At 39.6% G+C, this 12,386-nt stretch overlaps 1 protein-coding gene across 1 annotated transcript in view; it reads left to right on the forward strand.

Moving 5' to 3' along the window:
• Positions 1-1,352: 1,352 nt before the first annotated feature.
• Positions 1,353-12,386, forward strand: part of LOC109510846 (calsyntenin-2) — a 201,300-nt gene continuing 190,266 nt past the window's right edge. Inside the window, exon 1 of the mRNA XM_019861498.1 lies at positions 1,353-1,803. Coding sequence (XP_019717057.1) covers positions 1,740-1,803 — 64 coding nt within the window. The 5' untranslated portion in view covers positions 1,353-1,739. The remainder of the gene's footprint in view (positions 1,804-12,386) is intronic.

A 12,386-nucleotide genomic window follows, 5' to 3' on the forward strand; every position in this document is an offset into this window, starting at 1 on the left:
TACATTTTTTAAAAGTATAATAATTACATGAGACGAGCCATATGTCTAAAAACACAACTCAGAATAATGTACATGCATGACATTTTATCCATCCATCCAAAACTGGAAGCACAGGGAAAACATGAAAACAACCACATGGGAAGGCTTGTGCTGAATTGCAAAGCCCCTCAACCTCAGAACTGTGAGGCAGACATTCCAATCACTACTGCACCGTTTGGCCCAGAATGCATTTCTACACGACTCCTAATTGCAACACAAAAGGCTAACTGAGCCTCCCGTCTCTCTCCCGTCTCTCTCTCTCTCAAACCTGAGTACCTGGAAAAACCCCACGCAGGCACGGGGAGACCATGCAAACTCCACACAGGAAGGCCGGAGCCGGAATTGAACCCTGCACCTCTGCACTGTGAGGTGGAAATGCTAACTCACGTTTTTAATTTGGTCAAAAATGATAGAACTCCCCTGGATTAAGTGTTACATCTGAAGTAGTCACTACCCTCGCACACTGAAAAAAAATAGGCATATAATGGTCGGCATAACTACACAGTGTCATGGAAATTTGACATTTAACAATGTTAACTTCCAACTTACAATTTGCTGTTAAACTGTGTCACACATCCTGCTATCTGTATGTGTTGCTATGCAAGTTCGTTGCCGTGCAAGGTTGTGCGTCAGACTTTAACCCTTTAAAAAAGAAATAAAATGGTACAAGAGGGGAGTCGCTCTTCAGAGTCTGTAAATGGTGTTTCACCATCAATTGTAACCGAAGTAAATCTCATTGTTGTACAAAGAGTTTCGTTGTCCTGGTTTCCCTGGACAAGACAACCGCAAGACAGAAAACATACAAATCCCTTCCCATTTCATGTTGGAGTGAATACTATGAATTTGTAGTATGGCTGCACTTCTCATGACTCCCCGAAGTGACTTAAATAGTGCTTGTTAAGAAGTTTTTCGTGTTTTGAGCCAAGGAAAACTACTTTTAAATTAGATTCGTCTAACATTCCAAAATAATGGTTTTATTGTTGACAATTCAACTTCACACTATACAACCATTAAAAAACAAACAAAAAAAAAACAAAAGCTGAAGATGACTTTTTTTTCAGCGCATACATTGGAGTGTTTTCATTGAAAAGCATCAAATCTTGTAGTTCACAACAAACTTTGGAATCGTTCTGCGTAAGGCCTCGAACATAAAGCTCAACACCGTACTTGGGTATATTGTGTCGCCCGGACGTGCTGCCACGCATAGATCTCTTTGTTGTAAGCAATATGCAATAAGCAATAAACACCACAAAGGTGGCAACCATATCAAGAGTTTTCGTTCCGGACTATTGCTCGTAAATTCACGTGTGAGCGTGTGGCGATGCACACAGCGGATGGGAGGAGGGTGAGAGATAACGAGGGAGGGCTTTTGCAAGGAGAAAGCGAAAGAAGGCATGGCTCTCCTCCCTATGACGTGTATATCGGTCCAGTCCCGGGCTATTGCCGGCTTCTCGTCCAGTTTCCGCCGAAAGCTCTTCTCCACTTGCTCCCTTTCCACCGACGCGAACGCTTCCCCCCCACCTCGCGTTTCCGTCTTTCAACAACGCGCTGCCAGCCTTGTCCCGCATCTAGTCAGAGAGGAGTGGAAGGGGTGAAAAACAGTAAGAGCACGGAAAGAGGAAGGAGGAAGGAGGAGAGGTGAAAAAAAAGAGAAATATCCAACGGAAAGTAGAAGAGGAAAAGAGGTCTCCGCCTCGAAGATGCTGACAGTAGCCGGTGTGTTGGCTGTGGTCGCTGTGAGCTTGAGCGCGGCTCACTCCAAAGGTAGGAAATACTCTCCTCGTAGTGCTTGGACTGCATGTGAAGGGCAAAACGTCACCGTACTGTGTGGTGGGATGCTCACTCGCTGGAGCCCATGTTGGTACAGAGATGCCCTTCTGATGCAGACAACTAATTGCTGCTGTTTGCTCTCACCTCTGTTATTTCACCTCCTTGTCTCACCTGATAATAAATTGCACCCAATATTGAGTGCACTTGCACAATGGAATACAATTTAATACACACGATATTATTATTATTATTATTATTATTATTATTGTTATTATTATATGAAACTGAGAGCAGTTTATAATATGATGGCACTGTCATTAAGACTATAGAGAGAGATGTATAAAACTATACGATACATTGTTATTCCACACTACTGCAAAACTACACTCCCAGTCCTAATCACGCTGTTAAATTGAATGCAATCAATCACATTCAACGCTGAGCATTGCTGTTTCTGCAACATCGTCAATACAACTCTCGGTTTTTAAATTCATTTCGGGATCGTGCAGGTAGGTAGACCACAGAAAGTGTCTGTTGAGAGTACATGGTGCTTTATAGCACTTAGGGGTATCATTTTTGTCTTACAGCGTCAGGATGGTAGTTAGATCATCAGGTCTTTATTATAGCCATTTTTTTTTTTTGGACTGATCTTTGTATTTGATTTGTAATATCGCTCAAGTTTAAAGTGACATTCTTAATTCATTTTAAAATAGTTTTTCTCATCCAAGGTGTTGGATGGATTTACTTTTCGTCCATAATATATATTATTGTCGACATTATATAATCCTTACTCTTTAAGATTTATCTTATTTAATTACCTCGACCAATAATTAAGGGCACTGTAGTCAATTTCAGTGTGTTTGCATTTGAAACAACTGGATAAGACATAGACAACAGCGCTATCATGCTGCACCTGAAGACATATTTTTTCTTATCAGCTGAAGGCGAAAGCAACGTTAAAATTTGTTGAATCCAGTTGAATCGTGGTCTGTGGTTTGCTTGAATCACTAGTGGTACAGAAAAAAAAAATAAACAGAGATGCTTGGACTGTGTATATGTTTGTGATCTCAAAAACTCATTACCACCACAGTAACATTGAAGTAATTTGGTTTTGTTCCAAGATCAATCTAGATTGTCTTTAGTTTACTTTAATTACAATAAGATAAGAAAACCTTTATTTATTCCACAATGGAGAAATTTGCAATCTACAGCAGCAAAATTGAAAGGGGGGGGGGGGGTAGAAAAGAAAAACAAAGTATTGCATGCACAAAATAATGTTTAAGAAAAATGAACTGTACACAGTACAGAATGCAATATGAAATATAAAACATAGATACAAGCATATATGCTACTGCATATAGGCTCCATAAGGTGGCTGTGCTATTTACAATGGGTGAATGGGGTGAGTCCAGGTTTTCATGTGTGTTTGTTCAGCAGCCTGACAGCAGTCGGTAGGAACATATGTCGGGAGTCAGCATATGTATTATGTACACTATTCATAAATGAAATATTGATGGGATCTATCAACACACTAATTTAATATACAACGGTGATTGGCAAATGAGAATTTTAAACCCCCCCAAAGCAACAGATATGTGATAATGGTGCCCATATGTCATAAATATGTGCCATACTGTTGGCAGTCTCACTTCATCGCTGAGCTAATTTTAGGTCTAGCAGTGTCCCCGATGCGGCTTGTCTGCTCAATTCTCTCATGAGCTTGGCACTGTGCCGTGAGTAAATGTGGCAACAGGTTCTTGCTAATCAACTCCCTGCAGACTGAGCTTTGGCACTGGAGAATAATAACAAGGTGACACCTGTCAATTTGGTCTGTCTGCCCCGAGACACGACGAGTGTATAAAGGTGTCACCCTTGGGGTCTTGTGACACAGGTAAGAACCTCCCTGTCGGTGCTTGGCCAGCTGCAATGAAAACACACGCAGGCCTTGACCTGGCCTCCACTTTTAAGCTTTAACCTTGCATCTGTTGAACAAGCATCGTCAGACTGATGCGTATGTTCCATCTTCTGAATTGCTTTATGAGTCCATTTATCAGGGACTGAATGACCTTGCTTGTGGAAAGGAAAATCACTGATCACAACTTTTACACTGTGACATTCATTTTAGATGAGAGAACATTAAAAGAATGAGGCCCCCCAAAAAAAGCGATAGACTTTAATGTTGGCAATGCATTTTAAAAATATGAGCGTTGTGAAAACAAGCTAAAAGTTACACACAACCACTCTGAAGGTTTCAAAGTTGCCTGCTAATTTTGTCAGGCTGGAAAACCCAGCACCATTCACTGTTGATTAGAGACCGTACCTCTGCACGTTATGCACGATTGTTGATATGTGTTTTGATGTTGCCATTTTATTTTTTTTTTTTGTCAATTTGGGAAGATTTCTTGTGTGGAACATATTTCCTCTGACCCATTTCACAATTGTGTGTTTACACTTTCCTGTATGCCAAATTTCCAGAGGCATCCAGAAAATATTCAAATTTATGTCTTGTGAGAAGAAGAGAAGCGAGACGTTAAAAAAAGCACTGTACTAATAGTTAAAAAAATAATAATTAAGCCAAGCATAGTTTTAAATGATTCCCCCTATTTTATACATGTAGCTGACACTCAGTTATTTTAAGTCAAGTACTTGCAAACAAGGACTCGACTGCCTTTTGTTTCTTTCTCCAGTCAAGGATAAAGAAACATCTTGCAAAAATGTGCCAACCTAATACCTCTGACAGTTTTTGATATTAAAACCAAAATAGTGCTTTCATTTCTTATGTGTTGCAGGGTGCGCTATTGTAGCGCTCGTATGCAACGCTTTTTTCCAGATAACTTTGAAGAGCCGGTACTGCTGTCATTTTCTGTTTAGCCACCGTTTCGTTCCAGGAAAGCGTGGCTGTGCAGCCTCCTTTAACCACTGTCACCCTCGAGTCATCCTTTTAAAGTTGCCGCGTGTGTCTAAATGTGCGTGTATCCACTTAGGATGTGCTTCAGAGTTGTCAGCAATCAGAGCTTCGAGAGCTAACATCCTGTGCTGTGCATGCAAGTGTGTTTAGGTGTGTTTGGCCAAGCACATGGGGGGGAGAGCGACAGATTGCGGCAAACATGTTGACAGCCACCAAGTATGCAGAAAAGATGTTGGTATAAACTAAAATATTGCCCCGCAGATACATTCAGCGGCTCGGACGCTTTCAGCAGGACCGACCGTGTGTTGCCTCTCGACAGGGAGAATCATGAGGCAGTGAAGCAGAAAAAGCTGCCGAATTTCTGCCAGTGCTGCCTGGAGCCACGCTTTTGTGTAATTCCCAGCAATATAAACTCTGAATTTAGATAGCTCATTATCGACACAGTGTATTTTAATTCAGCTTCCCACTGCTTCTCTTTGTTGGTGGAACCATTTTGCTGCTTCCTTATGCCCAGATAAAAATGTGGTACATTTCTCCTGTCAGTTGTGCATGTAAGAAACAACAAGCAGGTTTTAACAAGCTTTTGACTCTATAATGAGGTTGGGGAGATCTGATTTAATTGACACGGTTCTGGAATTTTAATACATGGCTTCTGTATGTGTGTGATGATGTGTCTCTGGTTGTTGTGTTTATGCAACATGTGAAAAAGTGGGAGGAAGACAAACCCAGGCGCATTCATCTTTGCTTATTGTCAGGAGAATGTGCATTATAGGGCATGCTATAAATCCTCCAGCAAGGCTTTGAAACAAGATGTGGGCCAAATCCAAGCTGGGCCATTGCAGTTAGGCGGGCAGGGCTCAGCAATATGGAGGAACATCACAGATATTGAATAATGCTGCTTTGCTCTGCGGCGAGGGCACAGATGGGATTTTGGAACTGGTGGGAGATGGGGACTAAGCTTGTTAATGTACATGTATATATCATATTTGATAAAAGATATAGGACAATAATATCTATTTGTGCGTTTTAATATATATAATTGCTTTTATATTAATATTGGTGGTATATGGGCCTCATGCACCTAACCGGTGTCTGTTTTTCACCTTAGTATTTCTTGAGTAAATATTTATGAGCAAAGAAACATTTTCAACGCACAATAATTTTTTTTTGTATTGTCGTCACAACTGACATTTTCAACAAAGCAAACTGCATGGAAATTGCTTAAAAATTCAGGGATTCATAATTTTTTATTTTTTTTTAAGCGTGATAATGACACAGATCTACATGGAAATAAATGAAGTGGAGGTCCTGGATCATTGCTGGTCTCCGCCTTCAAAATGGCGGCCACTGCACATCACTCCAATCCTTCCTCCAAATTGAAACAACATCTAGTGTTACCTATGGGCACACAGCGCAAAAGGGGCACTTTGTATCTATTGTTCACTTAATTAATTAATGAATTAAGATGTATATATGATAGTTGCTCCATGTACAGCACGTTGTATGCAGCGATGGCTGTTTGAAAGTGCTCTATAAATACAGTTGAGTTGAGAAATACAGTTGAGTTCACGTGTATCGATGGTAAAAGTGAGTTCAGCGGCACGTAGAATTCATGATTGAGAATGGAGAAAAACTGAAAAAAAGAATGAACTTTTTCTCAAAATCTACTTGATTTCTAGCAACAACAAAAAACAAAAAAAAAAAACAAAAGTTTTGTGTACACAAAACACGTCCATGTGCCCTCCCAACACTCGAGCGTAGGAGGAAGTTGACGCAGGGATTTCCATCATGCTGAGTGGCATTTCACAAATAATAAGAAGTAAGAATTACATTTCTAGTCAATGTCTGATGTTTCTTATTCTCTGGTAGTAGGAGCAGATTTGTGTTCACCCATCCATCATTGTTCTTTCACTGTTGGAGTATTTAATTCAACACCATGAATAAGTATTGAGTTTACATATATATACACACACGCACACACACTTCTGTGAAAGTATTTGCCCCCCCTTCTTGATTTCTGTGTTCTTTGCATATTTATCACACACCAAGATTTCAAACCAATTTTACTCAACTCAAGGAAATACAAAATGCAGTTTCTGAATGCCAATTTGATTTATCTAGACACGCGCGCGCACACACACACACACACACACACACACACACACACACACACACACACACACACACACACACACACATACAAAGAAAAATCGAAGCCTACTCGTCCCTATGTGACAAAGTAATTGCCCCCTGAACCTAATAATGGGTTGTGTTGGCAGCAGTAACTGAAATCAGGCGTTTTTGGTTAATTGGTGATGAGTCGTTCACATTGCTGTGGAGGAATTTTGGAGCACTTTTCTTCGCAGAATTGCTTCAACTCTGGCATATTGGAGGATTTTCTAGCATAAACTCCCTGTTTAAGGACACACCACAGCGTCACAATTGGATTAAAATCCGAACTTTGACTTGGCCACTGCAAAACCTGATTTTTAATTTTTTTTTTCAGCCATTCAGAGGTGACTTGCTTGTGTTTCTCAATCTTTGTCCTACTGCATGATTCAAGAGCGCTTGAGTTTGAGGTCCCAATCTGATTGTCGGGCGTTCTCCTTCAGGATTTTCTGGTAGACAGCAGAATTCATTGTCCAATCAATCACAGTAAGTTGTCCTGGTCCTGAGGAAGCAACGCACCAGACCATCACACTGCCAACAACATGCTTCACTGTTGGCATAATAGTCTTTTTCTTAAACGCTGTGCCATTTTTATCCCAGACGTAACGGGCCGCACATCTTCCAAAAAGTTCAACTTTTGACTCTTCAGTCCACAGAATGTTTTTCCAAAAGTCATGAGGATCATGTCTTTTGGCAAATGTGAGGCAATCTTTTGTGTTCATTTTGGACAGCGGTTGTTTTCGCCTTGGGACTCTCCTATGGATGCCATTTTTGGCCAGTGTCTTTCTTATGTTTGGGCCATGAACTCTGACCTGAACTGATGCCAGCCAGGTCTGGAGTTGTTGTCGCACTCTTGGGGTAATTTTTGCTGGTCGACCACTCCTGGGAATGGTTGCCACTGTTCCCAGTTTTATCCATCTGTGGATAATGGCTCTGACAGTGGTTTACTGAAGCCCCAGCGTCTTGGAAATGGCTTTGTAACCTTTTCCAGACTGGCAGATTTCAAAAACGTTTTTTTTTTTTTTTTCGAATTTTTCGGATTGTGTCTTGAGATCTTGTAGCCTCCTTCACATTGACCGATTCTATTTATGTGTTTTATTGATTCAACAAATGTAGTGCTCGGGTGTTGCCTGTGAAATTGAACTCAGCTTTCCCAAAACTGTTGTTAGTCACAGTTACTGTGTAATTTAACAAGGGGGGGGGGGCAATTACTTTTTCACAGCATGAACTTGATGAACTGAAACCTTTGTATGTGATAAATATGCAAAGAACACAGAAATCAGGAAGGGGGTGAATCCTATTTTTTTCACACCACTGTACCATTGATAAATAGGATGGAGTTTGAAACTCTGCTCCTGCTTGATGCATGAATACAATACGTCATAAAAAAAATAAAAGCAAAAACACACACACACACACACACACACACACACACACACAAATACAATGTTGCTGCCAGAGAAAATGTTCCTCTTGGCACCACCACTTCAATGACGCAAATTGAAAATACGGTCTTATGTCCTTTTTCATTATTGGTCATAATCACTTCATCCCACACAACGCACTTAAGAAAATTATAAAATCAAGCATTTAGAATCACATTTAGTCGATGCAATTTGGAAAAACAGCCATTAAGTCAAATTCATTTCATGAATGTTATGTCTTTCTGTTTACAAGGATTATTGCTTGAGGATAAAAGCTGTTTATGAGTCTTGCAGTCCTTGTGTTAATGGAACCAACACAAGTGGCCAAATTTTGACTGAGGAGTGCAAACTCTGCAAATGTGACCAAGAAAACAACAAAACAAGTCTCTGGATTGTGGAAGAAAGATAACAAGGGTTTTAAAAACAATATTATTGTTATTTAAAAAAAATGATTAAGAATCTGTGTTGCTGTGACTTGAATACTTGGAAATCTTTCACCAAAAAATCAATGGCAATAAAATCTGTCCACTCTTCCAATGCCGTACTCTCCTTGGACAAATCGACAAATACGTCGTACCTTCTTTGCACACACCATTAATCTTTATTTTTTTTTCTTGTCAATGTTTTTTTTTTTTTTAAATCCCAAACCCTAATTTTCTCTTCCACTCCATAACACACTCACACATTCAGTCAATTCCCTGAAATCAAGTTAAAACACAACAGCCTTTTTTTTTTTTTTTTTACAAAATGAACCAATTCACATTCATTTGGTTGCATAGTAATTCTGCTTTGGTGAGTGAAAGGAAATAAAAACCTTGAGCCACCATTTAATCAACATTGATTTCGGCAGCACGCTGAGTCGACACATCTGTCTACCAGTCAAGAGATTGTGGGTTTAAGTCTTGGCTCAGGCCCTCCTGGGTTAAGTTAGCATGTTCTCCCCATGCTAACGTGTTTTTCCAGGTACCCAGGCTTCCCCCCGCATTCCAAAAGCATGCGGGTTAGGTGAATTGAAGAGCATTTTTACGTTGTCACTGGAAGGGAATTTAAAAAAAGCATTGGAAGACAACAAGAAACATTGCATAGTTTTCCTTGACTACTTGCTGGAAGTGGTTGCAGCGCCACATTTTCTTTTCATGTAAGAGTACCACAGACAATTTCCTTTCCTTTTCTTTTCTTTTTGATGCTGATGTTTTTTTTTTCTTCTTCACCTTCCTTTGTCGTTTTAAATGTCAAAGCAGGTTGCTTCGTAACAGCCCAAGAATGTGTGCAAGCACATTGTTCAGTAGCTCGGAGTCCTGGGTGCATTGCACAGCGAGTGATCTCCTCATCATATTTTCCTTTTGTCCATTCTCGGCAGCGGATATTCGTTCAGACAGCTTAGCCTAATTGATTTGCTGTACGAATTGGAGACCCACGCTTAATGCTGGACATTGGTGTAAATTTGAAAAAAAAGCTGACAAATTGATCAGGTGTGTTTCATTTAGCAAAATATTTTTGTCATTTGATTATATTTAAAAAAAAAAATATATATATATATATATATATATTGTGATTGTTTTACTTAAAGTAGGGTTGGGCACCTCCATTATAAAGGCCAATGTGACATGCGTTTCGACATTCCTGGTCAATGTGTAGAAGTATCATTTTTTTTTCCCCAACCACATCAGGTTTACCCAATAATAATCATAATAATAATGAGAATGATGAATAAAGGCTTCCGTTAGCAAATGGTGGATTTTTTTTTTCTGAAACGCCACAGCTACAAATGATGATGCATGGTGAAATCGGCATTGCGCAAGCTTTTATATTTCCAAAATCTTGATGTGCTGAAAAAAAAAGGAAAGATATTTTTTTTAAATCAGCATCAAACATCCAAAGTTAGTTCAGCGACACAAAGTTATTTTTGATTGAATTTTGCTATTCACCAGTGTTCTTATTATTATCCAGTAAAAACCTGATGTGCTTGGGAAGATCCAAGGGCAGAGTCAGAATCTGCTAAAAAGAAAAACAAAATCAAACATTTACTTGCATTTATGAGAAAATGTAGCAAACAAAATCCTGACCAGTCTCTTCAACACATTTAAAAACCTGACATGAATAACATGTCACTGGCAAGTGGGACAAACAATAGATGTGGAGGAGATATTGGCACGGTGTAGCCGAACATATTTACAAAAGAAAAGGGCAAGAATATTTATTAGAGCCATGCTCTGTTGAGGTTCATACGGTACATAAACGTGACTGAGCACAGGAGTGAACACAAGCAACATTCTTCCACACTACTCTTAAGTCGTGCAACACATTTGGGCGGTCAAAATTTTTTTTTAGATTTATTCGACTCCGTGATAGCATTTCTACCACAAGACTGTCAAAGCTATTTTTCGAGAGACATTTTTTATTGACAAAAAAAAAAAAAGTCTTGTCTGCAGTTACGCTTGTACCCACTTTGAAATTATGGTAAAATATTAAATGAATGCTCTCAGCAGTATGTCTGAATGCATCATTGTAGGATTTATGCATGCGTGAATTATGCATGATCATGAACACACACTGATGTGAATTACTGGAACCATTTTCCACTACATTTAGTGCTGGATGATTGTCTCCTCATGTATTGATTTCTTGCAAAAATACAATATTCAGCTGGTTAACAGCGCTCAATGTTTCGACAAAGACCGAGGAGAATGTCTTTCTGTTCTTGAGGCCAACACCAATTTTATAGTAGATCAGCCTCTCCAGAATATCAGATCCCCATTTCCTCCGTGCTACTGCTCGGTCTTCATCGGCAGTCAACACACACGACTCAAACAAACACCATTATCGCTGCCTATTTGCTAATGTTTTGCAAGGTTGATGATTATCGACAGGTACTGGCAGCCCGCTCAAACATATAAATCAAGCGTTCATTGTTTCCTTATTATTGCATGTTCCCACATGCCGCGAGCTTAGAAACACACGCACATGACCCCGTCTCCATTATCCCTCGATGTTAAATGCTCACACATTGTAAATCTGCTTCCTTATATGTACTCGGTAACAACGACTCCATCAATTTTCGCAAAAAAGTAATTTGTTCTCATCACATATTCTAGCCTTTGATAAGATGAAGTTGGTCTGGCAGTGCTGATGGACTTGTACAGATAATCACAAGCATTTGTACAATACATCTTTATTTATAGCACGCTTTCACAACAGCTGCAACCGTAACAAAGCGCTTTCTAGAACAGTTCACATAAAAATAACAAAATATGGTCATATAACACAACACATAACAAGACATGGACAGTCATGCAATCCAGTTATACATGAAAGAGGAGAGAATCAAAGTGTTCTTTAACCAGTGGATCAGAAACGTCATGCTCAAAATGTGCACACATCTACTACAAGTTAAGTTTGAAAATAAACTAGAAGCTGTAGCGTCCATTGATGAAAAAAAGAGATTGGTTCACTTTCTGTTCCTGTCCAATGGAAATCCGCTTCAATTCCAAGCGCCGACTCTCAGGTCCAAATACACATCCGCACACCACGCCGACACTCCTCTAAGTATTTGTGCAGTGAACGCAGACATAGTTTATAGAAGCCATTAAAAAAACGCAAATTATCCGTACATGGTTACTCAGCTTTGAAAATTCATCCTGCTTGACTCCACTTCCACATTGATTGATAAAAATGTTATTTAAGTATGTGCATCTTCTCAGTGTCTGTCCCGCTGGCAGTCATCCAGCAAATAAGTACAGTCGATACATTATTAGCTGATGATAGCAGACCAAAATATTGATTAATATTGAAATATGACATTTTCCAAATGAATGAGAAAGATTTTGAAACGTTAGGTGCTTCCTTGGGAATGACAGAATATTTTTGGGGAATTATCATGCTGCAGTGGGATAATATGCATGTGAAAAATAGCAAAACGGAAAAGTGGAACACTGTCCTTGGTGCTGAAACGACCCAGAAAACAGCAACGGAGCAATTCATTGTCCAAACATAAGATGACTTTGCATTTGTCTCGTTACTTGTGTATTTGCTATGGGCGGCCGTGTGCACATAGCACTGTGCATGATGATTGGAGG

This window comes from Hippocampus comes, unplaced genomic scaffold, assembly GCF_001891065.2.
Source record: "Hippocampus comes isolate QL1 unplaced genomic scaffold, H_comes_QL1_v1.1 scaffold122, whole genome shotgun sequence".
Classification (NCBI taxonomy): Eukaryota; Metazoa; Chordata; class Actinopteri; order Syngnathiformes; family Syngnathidae; genus Hippocampus; species Hippocampus comes.